Genomic DNA, 22,395 nt, shown 5'->3' on the forward strand with positions numbered 1-22,395 from the left:
TAGGTTTAAAATGGAAGGTCACACAGTTAAAAAAGGTGTCAAAAGTTTATCTGAATGATTGTCTGAAGCATTTATCAAAAGATGGCCAACTAAAATGAGTTGGAGATGCCTGATACCCCTTGGCTTAATGTTGATGAAGGGATTTTAAGGCTCAGGAAACTGCAATGCTGGAGTGGGTACACCGTGAGAAACCTGACCCCCACAATGGGAAGGCCCAGAAAGCCAGGCCCTTCATGAATCCTGTGAGACGCACAATGGTGAGCAGGGCAGCAGCACATTTGAAGAGTTTTGTTGTCGCCCTTTTTCTTGTGTTAGACCATAGGGTGGGAGATGGAAAAATTAAATGCAATGAGTTGGGCCCTGAGGTAGCAGCACTGAATCTCCAGAGGCAAGGTGACTGCAGTTATCATAATGGGCGGCGTAGACAAAACAGTGTTCATAATGGCCTAACCTGGAATGGTCAGCACACGTAAGGTGGATTTTATAGTGATATGACTGGTACAGATCTTTGGTACTGGCTAATCAATCATGGTGTTTCCAGGAATGAAACAGATACGAAGCCTACTGCATTTCTGTTTGATCTGTAGAAGCAGAAAAATTCTCCAACAAATGAAAGAAGCTGCACTGGATCGTGGCAAAAGGAACCTTGGGCAGTGACTCAATTTCCAGACTTGAGCCAGTTTGTAGGCTATTATGACTAGAAAGGCTAAACGGAAGCCTCTAGAGCTGTCTCTGTTAGGGACAGCAGTGAATCAAAAGCAGTACCGCATCCCTGGAGGAACTGCAGAAATTAGTGCCACCATCAAGGACTAGAAAGATGTAGGGGTGGTGGTCCCCACCACATCTCCATTTAACTCTCCTATCTGGCCAGTTTGGGAGACAGGTGGATGGTGGAGAATGACAGTTGACCATCAAAAACTCAATCAAGTAGTGACTCCAGCTGCAGCTGCTGTACCAGATGTGGCGTCCCTATTTGAGTAAATTAACACATCTCCTGATGCATGGTTTGCAGCTATTGATTAGCAAATGCCTTTCCTCAGTCCCTGTCCATGAGGACCAGCAGAAACAATTTGCCTTCAGTTGGTAAGGCCAGCAGCATACCATCACAGTTTTACCTCAAAACTATATTAGTTCTCCAGCCCTGTGTCAAAATTTAGTTAGAAAGGATCTTTATCATCTGTCTCTTCCACAAAATATTACACTGGTGCACCATATTAACAACACTATGATGATTGGACCAAGTGAGCAGGAGGTAGCAATCATTTTGAACTCACTGGTAACACATATGCATGTCAGAGGACAGGAAATAAATCCACCAAAATTCAAAGATTCTCTAACTCAGTGAAATTCTTAGGAGTCTAGTGGTGTGGGGCATGCAGAGATACTCTTTCTAAGATGAAGGACAAGTTATTTCACTTGGCCCCTCTCACCACCAAGAAAGAAGCACTATGTTTATTGGGCCTATTTGGATTCTGGAGGCAGCACATTCCTGACTTGGGTGTGTTATTCTTGCCAATATACCAAGTGACTTGGAAAGCTGCTAGTTTCATATGCAGACTGGAACAGGGGAAGTCTCAACAGGTCCAGGCTGCTGTGTAGGCTGCTCTACCACTTGGACCATGTGATCCTACAGACCCGATGGTACTTGAGATGTCAGTGGCATATGTGATGCTGTTTGTTTGGAGCCTTTGGCAGGCCCTATAGGTGAATCACAGAAGAGACACTGGGATTTGGAGCAAGGCTCTGCCATCATCTGCAACAATTATTCTCCCCTTGAGAAACAGCTCTTGGCCTGCTGTTGAGTCTTAATGGAAACTAAATGTTTGACAATGGACCAGTAAGTTACCATGAGACCTGAAGTGCCCATCATGAGCTGAGTGTTACTGGACCCATCAGGTCATAAAGTAGGACATACACAGCAACAATCTATTATCAAATGTTAGAGGTATATACGAGATCGGGCCCAAGCAGGTCCTGAGGGCACTAGCAAGCTACCTGAAGAAGTTGCCCAAATGTCTATGGTTTCTACTCCTGTTACAATGCCATCTTCTGCCAAGCATATACCTATAGCCTCATGGGGCATTCCTTATGATCAGTTGAATGAGGAAGAGAAGAGTAGGGCCTGGTTTACTGATGGTTCTGCACATAATGTGGCAGCACCCAGAAGTGGACAGCTCCCTTCTGGAACAACCCTGAAAGATACTGGTGAAGGGAAAACTTCACAGTGGGCAGAACTTCAGGCAGTACACATAGCCATATAGTTTGTTTAGAAGGAGAAATGGCCAGATGTGTGACTATTTACTGATTATGGGCTGTAGCCAATGGATTGGCTGGATGGTCACGAACTTGGAAAGCACATGATTGGAAAATTGGTGAGAAAGACATCTGGATTGATCTCTCTAAATGGGCAAAAGATGTGAAGATACTTGTGTCCCATGTAAATGCTCACCAAAGTTGACTTCGGCTGAGGAGGAGTTCAGTAATCAAGTAGACAGGATGTCCTATTCTGTGGACAGTCAGCCTCTTTCCTCAGCCATTCCTCTCACTGCCCAATGGTCCATGAACAAAGTGGCCATGGTGGCAGAGATGGGGGTTATGCATGGGCTTAGACAACATGGACTTCCAGTTACCAAGGTTGACCTGGCTACAGCTGCTGCTGAGTGCCAGATCTGCCAACAGCAGAGACCAACACTGAGCCCCAGATGTGGCACCATTCCCCAGGGTGAACAGCCAGCAACCTGGTGGCAAGCTTACACTGGATCATTTCCTCCATGGAAAGGACAATGCTGTCCTTACTGGAGTAGGTACTTATTCTGGTTATGGATTTGCCTTTCCTGCATGTAATGCTTCTGCCAAAACTATTACCCATGGACTCACAGAAGGCCTTATCCACTGACGTGGTATTCCACACAGTATTGCTTCTGACCAGTTAGAGAAGTGCAACAGTGAGCCTACAATCACGGAACCCACTGGTCTCACCACGTTACCCACCACTGAAGACACAGTTGCAGCACCACTTAGGTGGCAGCAGCCTGGAGGGCAGGGGCAGGGTTCTCCAGAAGTCTTTGACTCAGCATCCAATATATGGTTCTCCCATAGCCAGGCTCCAAGGGTCCAGGACTCAAGGGGTGGAAAAGGGAATATTTCCACTCACTATCACCCCTAGTGACTTACTAGGAAAAATTTTCCTTCCTGTTCCCATGACCCTAATTTCTGATGGTTTAGAAGTTTTGGTTCCAGAGAGGGAGTGCTCCTGCTGGGGCCACAACAAACATCCCATTGAACTGGAAGGTCAGACGCCCCCCTGGTCACTTTGGGCTTCTAATGCCCTTAAACCAACAGGCTAAGAAAAGAATAACAGTGTTGGGAGGGGTGATAGATCTAGATTACCATGGGGAGAATGGATTGCCTCTCAATGACAGTAGGAAGGATTACATCTGGAGTGCAGGAGATCTTTTTGTGAGTCTCTTGGTGCTACTGTGCCCTGCAATTAAAGTTAATGGGAAACTACAGAAATCTAACCCAGGCAGGATGACAAAGGGCACAAACCCATCAGGAATGGAGGTGTGGGTCACTCCTCCAGGAAAAGAGCCTAGACCTGCTGAAGTGCTTGCTGAGAGTGGAGGAGATACAGAATTGGTAGTAGAGGAAGGTAGTTCTAAACACCCTCTAAGGCCGCCAGACCAGTTGCAGAAACAAGGATTCTAACTGACATGAGTGTTCTGCTGTGTTTGTTAATGTATTAGTACAGGTATTTGTGTTTTCTTTCAATTTCCTTATCATATGTTGTAACACCAATTAAGGAAATATCAGTGGTTATCAGATGTAAGTTTGAGATACTAGAAAGATGCCCCCCAAGAGACATTGCCTCTCTTCTAAATATATAATGCACTTGCATTTGCAGTTGTATGAGGGATAGTTATGTCATATGAGGCATAATTATGACCTGGCTAAATATATAATATATTTGTGATTGTACCTGGGATAATTACATTATGTTTAGGTGCTATTATGACCCAGTTATTGTTTTCATCTGGAAATTAATCATGACATAAAGAGATGTGATTGTGTGTCAAGTTGACAGGGGGTGTATTGTGATGGCTATTCTTCTTGTCAACTTGACTATATCTGTAATGAACTATAATCCAGATATGGAGGAGTACACTTGGGATCTGGATCTTGAGGCAAGAAGACAACAAGCTTTTGATCTGGATCCTGAGGCAGGACAACACATACCTTTAATCTGGGCCACACCTGCTGGAAGCCTATGTAAGGACAATGGAAGGGGGTTCCTTCTTCCCCTGCTTGCCCTTGCCTCATCAGCACATCCATCTGTCTCTGGCATTGGAACCTACTTCGGGATTCCAGCATATACAGAAGACCAGCTGAGACACCCAGCCTCATGGGATGAGCAGCTACTAGATTCCTGGACTTCCCATTCACAGCCAACCACTGTTGGATTAGCTGGACTGCAGCCTGTAAATCATTCCAATAATTTCCCATATATATATGCACACATATGAAGAGAGAGGGGAGTTGATTCTGTAAGTTCTGTGACTCTAGAGGACCCTGACTAATACAAGCTTCCATGAATTCAGCAAGGGTGTCTCAAGCCCTTGCACTGAGAACACCATAGAGGACAAAATAAAGAAAACTGTACTCTCACAGAAGTATTAGTCCTTAATATACAGGAAAGGCAACAAACACATGAGGACATGCAACCATCGGACATGCTCTAGGAAGGAAAGGTAACAAACACATGAGGACATGCAACCATCCGACATGCTCTAGGAAGGAAAGGTAACAAACACATGAGGACATGCAACCATCGGACATGCTCTAGGAAGGAAAGGTAACAAACACATGAGGACATGCAACCATCAGACATGCTCTAGGAAGGAAAGGTAACAAACACATGAGGACATGCAACCATCGGACATGCTCTAGGAAGGAAAGGTAACAAACACATGAGGACATGCAACCATCAGACATGCTCTAGGAAGGAAAGGTAACAAACACATGAGGACATGCAACCATCAGACATGCTCTAGGAAGGGAATCAGAGTACCTGGACCAAGGACCCACTTTAGGTTGGAAGGGACACATAAGCAACAGTCTTCGGGATGATAGGGTGCCCCTGAAGACAAACTGAAAAAACTGAAGATGCTATGTAGGAATGGGTGCCCAGGGAGTGGTTGGAATACCAGTTTGGGACCCAAGGGAACAGGTAAGCTGCGAAGTATGTAGGAGTCACTGAACACTGCATGGAATTTAAGCAGAGAGAATAGGTAGCCTGGGGGTGGGGAGTATGTAACAGAGAGACTAGGACCAAGTGACAGAGCCAGCGGTACACTAAAGTCTGCAGACGGATGGACAGGAGGTGTGTGAGGGAATCCAGGAAGGGGCTTCAGGGTGAGGAAATGGAGCCAGGGAACTTTGGTGACAGTGGAGCCACACAACATGTGAGGGGAGCAGTCACCAATGGCGAACGCTGCTGTGGATGAGCAGCGGGGACAGGTCCCCTGGATGTGGCCCATGGGGCCTCTGACGTCAGGACAATTTGGAGCAGAAGCAGGAGCAAGGGGCCGAATAGAGCAGGCTTCAGGGAGCACAGAGGGACTTGCGGTTTCAAGCCACTCCTGCAGCCCTATTATCAAAACAGTACAAAACAACAAAGAAAATGAAAACAGAGACAGCTGCACGTGGAGTGAAACTAGAAAGCACCTGTAAACCTGCACCTCACGAGCACTCGGAAAGTGACGGACGGCAGGGCATGCAAATCCCTGCAGAAGCTCTCTGGAGACTCGGGCCGTGGGAGGCAGCAGTGACTGGGTGATGTGGAGGCCGCGAAGGGAGACTGAGGTGGTGGAAGGAACACGAGGAGCCTGCACACATCATAAGCCGCACATCGCAGAGCCAGAGGCAGAGGAGAGAGGGCGTGTGGGGACAGTGGGATTTCATAAGTGACAGCAGCTCAGCTTCTCAGAGTGATCAAACATATAATATAAATAATACAAACCTAAAATATAATGTAAGCCAGGCCAGTAGCGTAGCAGGTAGAGGTGCTTGCCTCTAAGACTAACAACCTGAGTGGGAGCCTGTGAACCTACTCGGTGAAGGAGGGAACTGATTCCTCTGACCCCCATGTGAGCACTACCCACACCCCACCCCACCACACACAATAAATCAATACACTGGAAAATGCAAACATTCCCAAGGGATAAGAAGATGAAATCTACTTCGAGATGCACTGTAGTGGACAAAATAAATTCTTAAAAGCAACCCAAGATGAGACACAGACCACCTGAAGTAGAAGCACATGCTAGTAACAAACCACTAGAAATAAAAACAATTAAAGGTGAGCCCTTAATAGGGAAAACCAAAAACAGTACAAGGAATACGTATGCTCGTGTGTGTATGTGTGTGTGTGTGTATAAGTATGCATATATGTGTATGTACATGAACATATATAAATATACACACACACACACACACACACACACACAAAAACAACCCTAGTAATAGAGGTACTACAATCCACAAATTAGAAGATCAAAATGGTTAAGATACCAATTTTCACCAAATAATATATAAATTCAATGTTCCAAAATAAAGTCTTATTTATTTATTTACATGTATGAGTATTTTATCTTCATGTATGCTTGTGCACCATGTGTGTAACTGGTGCCGGCAGAGGTCCGAAGAGGGAAACAGTTCCTGGGACTGGAGTTATGGATGGTTGTGAACCACCCCTATGGTGATATTTTATTTGTACTGAAATGTGATTTTATTTGTATGTTAATAAATAAAGTTGCCTGGGGGTCAGAGCTAATAGCAAGCCATAGCAGAGCTGGGCGTTCATGGCGCACGCCTTTAATCCCAGCACTTGGTAGGCAGAGCTAGGCAGATCTCTGTGTGTTCAAGGATACAGCCAGCATTGGAGACACACGCTCCAAAATGTGTCTGGAGGTCTGTACAGACAGGCAGTGATGAGAAGGTCACGTGGTTGGGTTTACAACCAATGAGAAGGCAGAACAGAAAGTCTATATAAAGACAAACAGACAGGAAGTAGGTCTCTTTCGGAAAGGTCTCTTGGCTGAAGAGGCTAGCTGCAGCAGGCGGGTAAGGCTCTTAGCTCTGATCTCTTGGCTTTCTTCTTTGCATTGGTTCTGTGTTTCTTATTTAATAAGATGGTTGGTTACATCTACAACCCCGTGTGGGTACTAGGAATGAAAGACTCAAACCAGATCCTCTGCAAGACCAACAAGCACTCTTAATTACTGACCCAGCTCTCCAGTCCCTCAAAATAAAATCTTAACGAGGTGTTTGCTGGAACAGAAATGCCCGTCCTATTTAAGGTTTACATTTTTTAAAGCATCATGGTAGGAAATTGAAGCTAGGCAAAAATGATTACATGCTCATGACTCCATCCCTGTCTGATCTACCGGTGAAGTCATAGATGATGAGCATGTGTGCCAGCGGCACTCATGGGAAGGAAGAGTTCACACACAAAACAGTACTGTAAAATGTTTCAGATAGTTACAATGGATTAGAGTATATAAAACTTAGCAGTTCAGTTTCCTATAAATATTTGATAATCACATCACCCCATTCTATGAAAAGATATGATAGGAATAATTACATTAAAGTTTTACCTAATTACTGCCAAAATCTCCACAGTATTACTTATGTTATACTAAGATTCCTTTTAGTTTTTTTTGAGTTGGGGTCTTATTAGGTTGAGCTGGCTTTGAACTCACTGTAGAATAACCCTGAAGTTCGGATCCTCCTGCCTCCATCTCCTGAGAGCTAGCAGCACAAATGTGTGCTACCATGCCCAGTTTTTATGTGGTGCTGAAGAGCTCACCAGGGCATCATGTGCTAGGAAAGCACTCTCGTCAACTAAGTTATACCCTCAGTCTGAGACAGTTTTTTCTTGGAAGTCATGCTTTGCTAAAAAAAAAAAAAAAAAAAAAAAAAAGCTTTAAAATCAGAGTATGAGTGGGTAAAAAGAGTTAAGTTGCAGAATGCTTACATAGTGTGCGTCAAGCCCTGGATGCAGTCTCCAACAAAGAAAGGAAGATGGAAGGGAGGGAGGGAGGGACAGAATGAAGGTGGCTCAGGGTAAGAGTGTTGTTCTTCCAGAGGATCTGAGTTCAATTCTTAGGACTCACACCAGGCTGCTCGCAGCTACCTCTAACCCCCACTCTCTTCGGGCCTCTGTGGGCAATTGTATTCACATGTGTGCAAACACACACTAAATCTTAGAAGTAAGGCCAGATGCTAGAATCTGCATTGCAACCAGCCAGGAGGAACTAACCCAGGATCAGTGAGGTCTTTCTGAGGCAGGATGTCCAAAAACCAAAGTGAGGGCCAGCAACACAGACAACCGCCCAGACAGAAGATGACCAGATAAAGCAAAAGGGAGCAGGCACACGCCACACATCAGGAGGTCCAGCGAGGTGTGGAATGAAACACTGAGACCACACAACAGAGACTGTGTGGCCCACCTCTGTGGGCTGTCTAGGCCACGGTCCCAGCGTGTGGTTCGGGGTCACAGGCAGGAGCCCCCAGGTGGCAGCAATGGCAGCCATTTCCTCATTAGCCTGACAGTGTAAAACAGGAAACGGTTTGCTTTTAGGACACTAAAAGTATGAACATCAACTGCACACTTACTTGCATTTTTCACACCATTAACCCTTGAGGAAGGAAGCCACAGAGTAAGACTCAAGGGCAGAGACTTTAATTTGCTGGTTGGGAAACAGGTCGGCCCTCTTGGTTAGTTAGCTCACCTATCCTCTGGTCCTGTCTACAGCATGCCTGAAACCACAACAAGCAGCAACAAGAGACCATGACCTGCAATGATGCCCAGCAGGGAAAGGGACTGCCAGGGTCCCTGTGGACCACAGTCCCTACGTTCAAGAGCCCTACCATCCAACAAGGACAAGAGAGAGACACAAGGCTGCTTTTCCAGGAGAATGGCAGTGCATCCACAGGATACAAACCAGCCTGGGAACAAACACGCCCTGCCTCTGGACTGCAGCACACAAGCTCCCTGGAGAGCAGACCCACTGGGGGACTCATTCCTTCATCCAATATGCACACTGATTACTGTTATGGACCAGGTGTGTTCTAGACTCAAGCTGAGTGGAGAGGAAGACAGAAAGCTTCTGCCGCCATGGAGTTTCCTAGTCCCTCCATGCTGAGAATGCTAACAGAGCAGTGAAGTCAATGAGAAGGCGTTGGTTGATCACCCCAAGAATGTGCTTGCAGATTAGGGGTCCTCAAAGTTACCTGTTCCTTGTGATTGCATTAGAAAAGATCATCATTTTCACGACACACAGAGCCATGTGGCTTTGCAGTTACTGTGGGCATGTGGCTGCCTGGCAGTGTGGAAGTGTTGGAGGCTGACCTCTGGTCACCTCTTTTGTGTGAGGGAAGGGCAATGACATTAGCATGGGAGTAGCCAACAAAAACAGTGTGCTATCCTGACTATGGGGATTCTGGACTGCAGAACACAAAATCAGGCATATCTCGTATTACTGATTTCTAAAAAAGTGTCTTAGAAAGGTGCTGGAAATTTCCTTTTTTGGAAAACCGTGTATCAGGAGAATTAGGTAAATTGTACAATGTAGACAACTTCAAACAAAACTGTCTTGTGGTGGGTGCTGGGGGCCTGACCTCGGGTCCTCATGCTGTGCAGTAAACACTCGGACAGCCCTCTCCTCTGTCCCGCCGTTTGTGCTTCTACTGAACACCCGAGTAGAAGTCTTAGGTAGTAATGAAGGCTGATGATGGCATGATGAATGTAGAGAACTCGAAGGCGTTCACAGAAGAAGAAACAAAAACAACCAACAACAGGAGCAAACCTGTAGAATACAAACACTGTAACAACACTAACCTGCTTCCTATACACTAGCAATAAGCAACTGGAGAAAACCATAAAAACAAGTCTCAATGAAAGATGTGCAAGGGTTACATACGGAAAACTAAAAATTCCAAGAATAAAGTAAAAAGCTAAATAAATGTGGACACATGCCATGTTCTGGATTGGAAAACATCATCCTGTTTATGCAGCGGTGTGAGATATGGGCTACTAAGAAACACTATGTAAAACTGAATGGCTAAAAACAGTATTTATCAGCAACACAGGCTTTTCTTTGTATGTGTGAGGTAGGAATCTGGAAGTAGCTTAGCTGGGTGGTTATGACTCAAAGTCTCTCAAGAGGTTGCATTCAGCTGAGATGTTAGTCATGCTGTACTCATCTGAAGACCTGACAGGGCCTACGATGAACTTCCAAGATGGGTCAAGAGTACACCTGGCAAGTTAGTGTCAAATGCTGAGAGATGGGCATGTTCCTAAGGGAGTTTCTGTGTCTCCAGGTCACAGCAGCTGGCTTCTCCAAGGGAAAGTGGTCCAAGAGAAAGCAGGGCAGAGCTGCTGTGTTCTGACCCACTCTTAGAAGTCACAGCATCCTTCTGCTACACTCTGTTCATTGTAAGTCAGTCACTACGTACAGCTACCCAAGGAGCCCAGGAATCAGAGGCCTATCATCACAGTCAATAAAACTTAAGTCTTACAGACACACCCTCTAACAAATAAACAACATAAACACCAGCCAAACACAACATAAAACCCCTCAATACAAAAACATCATATTGGGTTGGCAAGATGGCTGAGGGTAAAGGTACTTGTCACTAGACAGGACAACCTGGATTCAATCCATGGTACCCACATGGCAGTTCACACCTGTCTGTAACTCTAGTTCCAGGGCTTCTGACACCCTCACACAGACACACATGCAGACAAAACACCAACGAACATAAAATTAAAATAAATTATTAAAAAAAAAGAGTAAGAAAAAATACAAAAGACTTCTGTCTTAGTCACTGTTCCATTGCTGTGAAGAGACACCATGACCAAAGCAACTCTTATGAAAGAAAGCACTTGATTGGGGGCTGGCTTATAATTTTAAAGGATTAGTCCATGATGATCATGACAATAGCAGACAGGCACGGCACTGAAGCAGCAGGTGAGACCTTTACATCCTGATCCACAAGCAACAGGCAGAGAGACAGAGACACTGGGCTAGTGGGCGGAGAAAGGTATACAAGGCCTGGGGAGACAGGAACTAAAGCTTTTCAGCTGAGGAGAGTTTTTCAGGCTGAGGAGTTGGTGAGGTAAGAGGTGACGGCTGTGGCTTGTTCTTTTGTCTCTCTGATCTTTCAGCATTTACCCCAATACCTGGCTCCAGGTTTTTCATTAAAAGACCAATTAAAATTCGTGTTACATTGGGCCTGGTGTGGCATTCTGAAATCTCAAGCCTACCCTCAGTGACACACCTCCTCCCACAATACCAGATCTCCTCCCACAAGGCCAAATCTGTTCCAATAAGGCCACACCTTCTACTCATTCCCAAACAGTTTCATTAACTGAGGACTATGCATTCAAACATCTGAGCCTATGAAGGCCATTCTCATTCCAACCACCACAACTTCATAGTCTACAATTCAAAATAAATGAACTTCTAGAAGAGGCAAAACTGTGTCAACAGGAGATCCATGTGATCAGCACCTGGCAGTTGTTGCAGGTGTAGATGGTATAAGACAGAGAGAAATATCAACACAGTCAGCTCCAAAGAAGAATAAACATTGTATTCTTCTATTTAAACACACACACACACACACACACACACACACACACACACACACACACACACACACAATCTAACAGTTCTAAGATAATCAAAATTGATTTAATAATGCTCAGTTTCTTGCTAGAAAGACAGTGTGAAGTCATTATGGAAAAAAGCTCCGTCATGCAACTGACATGCTAACCCATCACTGGGATCTCACAGCACACACGCTGCCTACTAACTTTCCTTTAGCTACATTTTTTCTTTAATGAAACTAGCACCTTGCAACGAGCTGATGGTAATTTATATGATCTTCTGTCTCTAGGCCATTTGTACTGCAGATTCTCACCCGTAAGAGTGTGTGAAATACATAACAATGCGTTTTTTTTGTTTGTTTTGTTTGTTTTTTGTTTTTTGTTTTTTTTTGAGACAGGGTTTCTCTGTGTAGCTTTGCGCCTTTCCTGGAACTCGCTTTGGAGACCAGGCTGGCCTCGAACTCACAGAGATCCGCCTGGCTCTGCCTCCCGAGTGCTGGGATTAAAGGCGTGTGCCACCACCGCCCGGCTTAACAATGCGTTTTTAAAGATGAGCCCTGAGCTGCAGATGGAGGAGGCTATGGAAGACTGTTCCTAGCTACGTCTCTCAGTGTCTCAGTGCGGAGCTGGAGAGACAGATCATCTTAGAGGACCTGGGTCCAAATACTGTCAGGTGGTTCATAACCAGCTGTGACTCCAGTTCCTGGGGATCCAACACTCTTTTCTGGCCTCTACAGGGACTGCACACACATGGCACACAGACTCATTCACATACAATTACAATAAAAAACAGAACTACTATTTAATACAACAATCCCATTTCTAAGTATGTAACGAAAAAATTAAAATCAGGAGGTTGATAAGGTGGCTCCGCAGGTAAAGAAAGGCACTTGCCCCTAAACCTGACAACCTGAGTTTGATACCCAGGACCTACATGGAAAGAACCAGCTCCAGCAAGTTGTCCTCTGACCTCTACACACGAGCCATGTGTCACCCACACACATATGCACACATCAGACATTGTACACACACACACACACACACACACACACACACACACACACACACACACACACAAACAAATAAAAAAACTTAAAAAATAATTGAAATTAGAGCCTTGAAGCAATGTTAGCGCTCTCATTTCACTGGGGTTCTATCCACAATAACTAATAATCAATGTCCATTGAGACATGAATGGACAAACCATTCAGCTGAAAAGGGGAACTGAAATTCCTCACTATGCAACAATACGAATGAACCAGAAAGCTCTCGTCCTAACTGAAACAGGTGAGGAACGGAGAGACAATGCATGATGTATACACAGTATCTAAGAGAAGTCCAGAGCAGCAAAGAGGAATGGTAGTTGCTAGGGATCTTAGACAGGGGAAAGAGTAAATGATTAACCGACAAAGCTTTAGTAAAGCAAGATGAATAAGCTGGAGAACTAACACACAACACTGTATTGTATCAACAACACATTTGAAACTTAAAAAGCAGTGAGGCCAGAGCTCATTAAATACTCACATTGCAACAATATAGAGACATGTATACACGTGTATGTGTACACTTACACACACTCACAAAGGAGGGATAAGGAAAGGTTTGGGTCAGGACTTGAACAAAATGCTGGAAGGGTGACGTATGGGCTGTACGAGGAGGCTGGGCTCTGGTCTAGGGAAGGGGAGTCTATGGAGAGGAACTGAAGGGCTGCACTGTGCAAGGCACTGCCGGCTAAAGACATTAGCCTGGTCACTTGCCAGACGTGGTGGTGTCTGCCTGTAATCTGTCATTCATGCGGTAGAAGCATGGAGAAGAGTAAGTCTGAAGGTAGCCTGGACTCCATCATGTGTTTCAGGCTACTCTGGGTAACACAGTGAGAGCCTGTCTCAAAAAACAAACAAAACCCCCTAAGACAATGCCAGTAACAGCAGCATCACCACCACCGTCACATGTCAACTAGTCCCTGCCCACCTATATGACCCCTGTCTGGCAAATTATCAATCATTAGCCATGGACTGGCTAATGCAACACCATTAGCCATGCAACACCCAAACACATTGTCTTAGTTAGGGTTTTTATTGCTATGAAGAGATACCATGACCACTGCAACACTTATAAAGAAAACATTTAATTGAGGGGGCTCGCTTACAGTTTCAGAGGTTCAGGCCATTGTTATCACGGTGGGAAGCATGGCGCCATGCAGGCAGACATGGTGCTGGAGTAGCTGAAAGTCCTACACCTTACAGGAAACAGGAAGTCGACTGAGACACTGGGTGGTATCCTGAGCACAGGAAACCTGAAAGCCCGCCTACACAGTGACACGCTTCCTCCAAGAAGGCCATACCCACTCCAACAAAGCCACATCTCCTAATAGTGCCACTCCCTATGAGATTATGGGGGGATAATTACATTCAACATCCAAACAGATCAGCTGCCAAATGGATCAGATGGTTTCTTTTAGTGGGTCCAAGTACCTGGGGTCAGGATAGAGCAAGCTGGGAGTGGAGAGGGAGGCCGGAAGGGAACATTCAGCATAAATGTGGGTGTGACTCTATGTGTCATCACTCAGTGGGCACTGGCGTCATAAATGCTCTTTTAATTCCCAAAGGGGGAAGGTTCCCGCTAAATGTGGGTGTTTCCTCTGGTGGTCCTGTTTCTCTGTGTGCCTTCAAAGGCCAAGCAACATCACAGCTTTAGCCAGCCTTGGTTTCTCTTGTAGCCTGATTTTGTTCTCAATGAACTGCTAAGTTTGGGACTCTAACTTCTAAACTCCCAAAGTTTAATGGAAGGCCTTGAGCAACACAAGTTTTTTGCCCTGCTACCCTGTACCCCGTTTGGTCAGTCTGCGTAAGAAATCTGGGGAAAAAAGTATAAGCAGAAAAAAAGGACACACAAAGAGAAGGAAAAGACACACCCAAGCAGAAGACCCACACATTAGTTCTCACCACCCGGAAGTGGGTCAGAGTCCCTAAACTTACTCTCATTTCCACCATACAGTCTTAAGACAATGTTTTATTTACTTATTTTTTTTTGTCATTAAAAGTAAACCATGTGAAGAAGAGACAGGCAATCAGAGCCCACAAAGGAGACACCTGACTCCTTTGAGGTAACCCACCTTCCTTTCCCTTCCCTTTCATGTACACCCAGTAAGAGCTACAATTTTGTACCATCTGAGTGTTTGTCTGAAAAGCTTTGAAGATCCTGACTGTCCACAGAAAACAACCCCAACTAAACCACATTCAACGTTAGAGATAATCTGGCTTCCATGTGCATTTCTACCCTACAGTGGGTAAGACAGATTCTTTTTCACACTAAGAATGTTCGATCACAAGATAACCAAAGTGTGACTGATGTGCTGTACAGAGCAAGTAACAAAAGTCAGAGAACAGTGAGGGTTTGACAGCACACACCTGTGGAGACTGAGAGAGAGGGACCAGTTAATTTGCTCTTAAATAGCTTGAAAAAAGAGCAAATGATAGACACGTGAAGTGTGAAAACATACAATTGGCAGAAGCAGGCTCTTTCTATTTTAATCATGGCTGAGTCGGACCATGCTTTTGAGAATCAAGGTGCATCCTAGTGGTTATGACTCATTCCTATGATTCCTGAAACTGCAGGAAATGGAGAAGTACTGGAACAGATGGCTGCAAAGCTCTCAGCAGAACTACAAGAAGAACTTAAATAATGTCCAATATGTAAGCAACATTTGCTTTAGGGAAAATACAGTGTTGATGTGTAACGAGACTGGTCGAATTAAGAATATACACAGTGGCCTTAATTTTTCAGTCTTGCACTAAAGTAGTTCAGAAGATCCACAGCAGCAGCAGTTCACAAAAAACTTCAAAGCACTCTGGGTTGAAGAGACGGCTCAGTGGGCAAAGTGCCTGCTGTGCAAGTGTGAGGACTGCCATTTGGCTCCCCAGTACCCACCACATTAACACTAGGTGGGCCTAGAGGCTGCCTGGAATACCAGCACACAGAGATCGAGACCAGATCCTCAGAGTAAGCTAGCTGGCTAGAGTAGGCAAACTGGCAAGATCTATGTTAACTGAGAGACCTGCCTCAATACATGATGATTATTCTCCTCAACAATCTAGAAAGACATCAGTGTTAGCCTGGGCCTTAACACACATGTGCATCCCCCACAAGTATGCTCAAACACATTTAAAAAATACACAAATGTACACACACATTTAACAATTTTTAAGCACTAAAACAAACTAAAATACCCCTTCTATACCAAGCCAAACTGCATAATTCCACTCTTGCAGTCTTACATAACATCTCATATTTAAATAGAACTATGACAGGAGGAAAAAGTCAACACAAAAGAGCAATGAAACAAAGTAATCTCAAAGCACACCCTGAGGCCCAGCTGAACCCTGCATCCTTCTAGGCAGGAGGTGAGCCCTCCTCACGGGCCACCAAACGGAACCAAAGGAGTGCTGTTCTCAGCTTTCTGCGGCTCCTGGTAAGCTAACGATGCCTTTCCCTCCACCTAGGAAAAGGATTTAGTTCACACCCATCTGCGTGACCAGCTGAACACACAGTCGGCTCTTAGGTGGTAAAATGGCGTCCCATGTCACTCATCAACCTTTCCTTTAACCACGGGATATTTTAGAACTATATATTCAGAAGCATGGCTAATCATGTAAGAATTAACAACACAAGAAGAGATAAAAACTGTTCCAACTAAAAGAAATCAACTTATGATAAACTAAACTCAAGCCAAAGTTAGCTTTCCAGGAAAGCATGAATAGCTTTTAGTTTCTAAGACAGCAAATAAAAAATAACTTATGTTTTACACCAGTGGTCCCCAACCTTCCTCATGCTGCAACCCTTTAATACAGTTCCTCATGCTGTGGTGACCCCAAACCATAAAATTAGTTTGTCAATACTTCCTAAGAGTGATTTTGCGACTGTTAAGAATTGTAATGTAAATAGTTGATATGCAGGAGATCTGACATACAACCCCTATTGGGGTCATGACCCACAGGTCGAGAATCCCTGTTTTACACACTCTTCCTCCCCACCCCTGGTACTAGGGATTAAACCCAGGATATTGTGCATGTTAGGTAAGCACTCTATTATTAATCACATCCCCAGCCCTGCCCACCTGACCCCAAAATAAAACAAACCACATATTAATTGCCAGAGTTAAGTAAAATTATTTCCTAAACACAGTATTTTTGATACATGATGGCTTCCAATGGTGAAAGTTTAAATACACACACACACACACACACACACACACACACACACACACACACAGAGCTAATTATTTATTACATTTATTTATTTGTTTTTTTGTGTGTATATGTGTGTGGAGCGTGCGCACATGCATTGTTCACTGACCAACTTGTAAGAGTCTGCTCTCCCTTTCCTCAATGGTCCCTGGACCGTTCGGCTTGGCAGCAAGTACCCACCAAGCCATTTGGGTGAGCCCACCAATAGGTTTTGTAACATCACTTCACAATAATGAATCCCATCTGCACATTTCTTTCTGGAAGCATGAATTTTAACGTTTAAGTATTTTAGTTAGCATTAAAACCAAAAGGAAAAAAGAAAAAGGAAGTCAGCTCATCTATAGAGAAAAGGGGAAGTCACACTGAGCAAGAGGCATCTGGATACACTGTGGCTTTGTCACTCTCAGACATGGACCCTAAAGTCAGTGCAGTGGTCAACGAGCGAGACATTCACAAAGAAGGCTATCGTGCCGTTTTTCCTTGTTGGAGACAGGATCTTACTCTGTAGCCTAAGCTAGCTTTGAACTCACAATCTTCCTGCCTCTACCTCTTGAGTGCTGAAAGAATATAGGAGTGCATCACCATGCTCTGTTTATAAATTAAGACCCCCTTTATAATCATCCTTATCTTTACACCATACTATATATGACATATAGTATCAAAATAAGAATGTGGGCTTTCTTAACAAAGCCAGAAAAAAACAGTATACTGGAAACAAGCATCAACATGTACGGAGCAATATGAAAGAAAACTAGCTACGATTAGTGCTGCTATCAATCATTTTAATTTAATCAACTAGCTAATTAGTACTGGGGGTTTTGCAAATGCCAGCTATGAGCTAGCTCTACCATACATGCTCAGTTCATGATTATTCATCAGAAATAAACAAGGTGTTATCTATATGCTGGAAAAATAAAGAGATTAATACGAAGACTTATCAGATTTTTTTCTTTATCATTTGAGATAATTACTGTAAAAGAGGAAAATTCAATTGGTTCATGAATGGTTAATGACTATGTACTCCTCAAAATGCCAAGCCATCTTGGAATTCTATTTCAAACACGTCATGGGCCTATTTACTCCTCTGAAAAAAAGGATTTTTACGTTAGAAATTAGTAGATGCCCTCCGATTCCCTTTAAAAAGTTAACTCAGCTTCTGGCTGTTAGAGGCAGACTGGAAGAGACAGGACTGCAGCATGAGTCCAGAAAGACCAACAGTTGAGAAACGCAGCCTTCAGTTCTAGAACCCTGACTGTCACAGAGTGAAACTTTCTGAGGTGACAGAGTTAAGCACTTAATTTACCACCAGAAGTCTAAAAACAGAATTGCAAAAGAAATGGGACATTTTAAACAAATGTATCACAGTGTGTTATTAAAGAAACGTTACAGCTGGTACATGAACCTGTAGAAAGGTGGTTCTCGTGTTCCTGCATGCTTTAGAACATCTGGAAAGGAGGCTGGAGATCACCGCTGCTAGGTGAAGTAGCCCTCCAAGGACACTGCTCCACACGCAGCTCTCATGGCCAAGCTGGCTGTAGGTGGTGATGAGGAAGAGGAGGCCTGGTGGCCTGGAGGCAAAACTGACCCTAGAATGACCCTAAACCATCACAGGTCTCAAGAGTACCAGATGGCTCACAACTGTGATCCCAGCAGGGCAGGACATCTGTGAGCTCAAGGTGAACCTGGGTGCAGAGTAAAACCCAGTCTCAAGAGGGAAGGGGAGGGGGGAGGAGAGGAAGAGGGAGAGAGGAGAGAAAAGAGAGAGAGATAAAGAAAGCTATTGGGCTCCAGTCCCTCGATAGCCTTTCCCCAGAGTCCCAGAAGAGATGCTACTGATGGTGAATTAATCTGAGGGATTCTCTAATAAATCTACATACACGAAATTCTTTAGTCCATACACTTTATTCTTCTGAGTTGGTTGGTTCTCTCTCTACACAGCTTCTTTTCTGCTTTCTTATTTAGCTCCTTTCTTGCCTGATTTCTCTCTACATTTTTCTGCTGTTCCCTCTATGTGCTCTCTTAATTCCCTTCCTCTTAGTTCTGTCCCATCTTGGTCTTTCTCATCTGTCTAGTTCTTTCCTGTCTGGCTCCTGTCCCATCTCCTTCTTCCCCATCTGGCTCTTCCTCACCTCCCATCTCGTTCCTCTAGTCCTCTCTTCCAGCCCTCCAATCTAGTTCTCCTCCATTTCAGTTCCTTCCCCTCCAGTTCTTACCCATCTAATTCTTCCATTCTCTTTTTTCTTCTCTGTCCTTGCTCTGAAAATAAAACTGCCTTTCATCCCTTCGGCCGATATCTCTCCAAGCTATCTCTGCTCCCGCCGTTTCTGGCAGGGCAGAGGAAGTGTGCTTGGTCACTAGGCAACTTCCATCACAGCTAGATGTACCTGTGAGTAGGAACCCTTTAGTTCTGAGTTAATTGTTAAGGGTGGATCTAAAACTAGAGATAAGACTTTGGAAAGGAGAAAGTTAAGCTTAATTAGCACATCCACCAGGCCTTCCCAAACAGATAGTCTGGATACTTAAGTCTGTTCTTAGAGAATCTGTGAGGTATCTCAGATAAGATACTTTCGTCCATCCAGAGATGGTCCTGGCCAGATGCTGCTAATGACGATAATCACAGAAAGGCCTGAAGTTAGGGATTCTGGCTGTGTTACTGTATAGAAGGTTATCTAAATATTCCATTAATAGAGGGGAAACTGTGCCCAATGAATGATGGAAAAGCTACAACAGCACGTGAGAAATTCATAGCAGGAAACAGCTAATAATCAAAAGCCAATATCACCAAGACTCCTTGAGCCTCAGGTTGATCTCTTGAAGGCCCTTGGCTTCTTCCAGGCATTAGCTTGTCATAATCAGCTGAAATTCTACTTCATATTATTGCAGTTTGTAGCAGAGAGAGAGGAGAGAGGGGAGGGGGAAGAGGGACAGAAATAAGAACCAGCTGCCTCAGGAGCTCTGAAAGCCTCGCTATGGGGTCCTGAGTAAACGATGAAATGAGGAGGAGACAAGTCTTCATTCTGGTCCACAGAATTTTGGCTGTAAGCACATGAGCTAAGGGAAGGGAAGGACCGCATTCTATATGAAATGACTTAACTTGGAGTTTAAAGAGAGACATGAGAAGGCTTCAAAACACCTCAAGGTGGCCCAAAGTCATATTCCTTCAGAAAACAAGGGTCTGGGTGACTTATTGACAGGGTCTGCAGGGGGAGCGTAAATATTTGTCTCCCCCTTTGATACTGTGCACATTTCTATAAACCTATCCTGTAATTTTCTTACTTTTTTCAAAAGAGATTAAAATATTTTTTATATACACTAGTTACAAATTTATTTTCACAAATTTAGAGGCTTATATCCAAGTCATGAAGCATCAATCTCAACCTCATGCTTTAAATTTCTTTTAAAATGTTTCCTACAGTGCAATGAATTTTTGTGGACATGGGAGAGAGAAGGAAACCTCCAGATTAGGAAACCCAAACCAGGGAAAAGAGGTTAAAAAAAATGACACTTACAAGTCCACTTATGGCTACAATCCAGATGTAGGAACCAGAGGTGAAAAGCTACAAAAGAAAACAAAAGGCAACTAAACATGAAATCCAGCTACCAGCCACATCACACTTAATTTCACACACTACAGTGGTGACTACAGGAATTACATATTAATCATTCATGGCATAATTTAGGGAAGCAATTTGAAAGTGAAAGAATAGCAATTCTGTTTATTTAAAAGAAAATAAGATGTTAATCTTTCCACAAAGACTCCAGGTTTTCTGTAGCTGATAACACATGTGTTGAATCTGGCCCCTGACATGCAAAGAAAAGTAACTGAATTTCAAGCACATTCTCACTTACAAGCAGGCCTTAGAACTGACTTACAGTAAACAACTACAAATAAATAATTAGCATTAACAATGTAGAAGTAATAGTTATTGTCCATACGCAGTGATAGGTAATGATCTATAATAGCTGTTCATACAACTTTCCCATTTTAATTTCTCATCATTGCTTTGTGTACATTTAGATGGAGAACTTGCCAGCATCTAAGTCCACACCCAACAGCACCCTTTTTCAGGGATGAAAACTCTCGCTCTAGTTCACCCAAGGTAAGAGTAAGTTAGTAGCTCCAGGTCCTCTGCATGTATTATAGCTTTAGTTTGGTACTTTCATGGGACTATTATAGCTTTAGTTTGGTACTTTCATGGGACTCCTTAATGTGTGAACGAGTGGGTCTCTGATTCTTATGACTTCTCTCGGGGCTCTTTTCCTTCTGTTGCTTTGCCTTGCTCAACTTCCTTGTGATGGTTTTTTGTTTTATCTTGTTATATTTTATTTTGTTAAAAAGTAAAATAAAGTTGTTAAAATTGGAAAAAAAAAAGAGTATGCTAGTAGAAACAAAGTTTTAACTGATGCAAAGGTATGAAGGGTATTAGAATTAGGCCTCATGAAATTTCTTCTTTTGTTTTCCAAATGTTATCTTAGAGATGTGCTCAGGGTTCTAAAACAAAACAACAACAAAAATCACAAGGCATCTCCAAGTGTCCTATTAGAACGAGAGGCTCTGCGTGCGGCTTCTTGTTTAGTTTTGGAAGGTTCGGGTGGACGCTGCAGGACCATGGAGAAAGGAGCAGGACACTGAAACAGCACAGCTAGGATTCACTGCTCACACTGCACTAGATGGGAACTTCAGGGTTCTGCAAACGTAACACAGAACACACAAAACAGACAGACATGGAGGGAAAGGAGTCTGCAGGCTTTGCTCCAGTGCCAGCCCACAGGGAAGGAACAGTGGCTGCCACTGCTCACTTGACCTGCCATCGGGCGTGAAGCTAGGTCGCTGTATACCCAGCTCTCATAACCAAGATGAGGACTATGTGGACAGCAGTTCCTCTTGTGAGAGGAGGGATCCAAAAGTAGCCATCATTTTCTAGAGCCAGGTACTGCTCTCCAGGCATTTCATAGACTTACTCAGATTTCTCATCAGCCAACGAGGAAAGTACACTGAGTACTTTCCCTGGGTCAGGCAGCTACAGGAGGTGTGACTGGCGTGTTCTGCCCATGGCTCTGTGCTCGCCATCCATCTGCCTCTCATATACAAGTAAAGTAGCCTGTCATTCTGTCAGTAAAAGAATAGTTTCTTTGGTCTCTGACATCCCTTGCCTTAGTACCAAGTTTCTGCTTGCATTTTGAAAGGGTGTGAATGTGCCTCTGGGCTGGATTCCTCTGGCTTACATCTGTGTCCCCAAACAGGCACTCTGGCTCTTATGACGATTAAAGTTATTTGCCTGCCCATCCACCCGTCTTATATTCCTGGCTTCAAGTATCCGTGGTGGGGAGAGAGAAAGCCAGAGAAATATGCATGAAATGAGCTGGAGTTGCAAGGAGATGGCTCAGTGCATAACTGCCTGCCACACCACTATAAAGACCTGAGTTCAGATCCAGAACACATAGAAGGTCAGCACTGTCATGGATGAATGTAACCAT

The 22,395-nt window shown here is 44.0% G+C and overlaps 1 protein-coding gene across 2 annotated transcripts in view; it reads right to left on the bottom strand.

The window, feature by feature from the left end:
• Ubac2 (UBA domain containing 2) overlaps positions 1–22,395 on the bottom strand; it is a 184,008-nt gene that overhangs the window by 40,352 nt on the left and 121,261 nt on the right. The window contains exon 6 of one of the 2 annotated variants that reach the window (XM_052732402.1): positions 20,427–20,474. The exons of the other annotated variant lie outside the window; for it this stretch is intronic. Within the exon in view, the coding sequence (XP_052588362.1) occupies positions 20,427–20,474 (48 nt within the window). The remainder of the gene's footprint in view (positions 1–20,426; positions 20,475–22,395) is intronic. 2 annotated transcript variants of the gene reach the window in all.

Source organism: Peromyscus californicus, unplaced genomic scaffold (assembly GCF_007827085.1).
Source record: "Peromyscus californicus insignis strain IS unplaced genomic scaffold, ASM782708v3 Scaffold_12__1_contigs__length_115047231, whole genome shotgun sequence".
Lineage (NCBI taxonomy): Eukaryota > Metazoa > Chordata > Mammalia > Rodentia > Cricetidae > Peromyscus > Peromyscus californicus.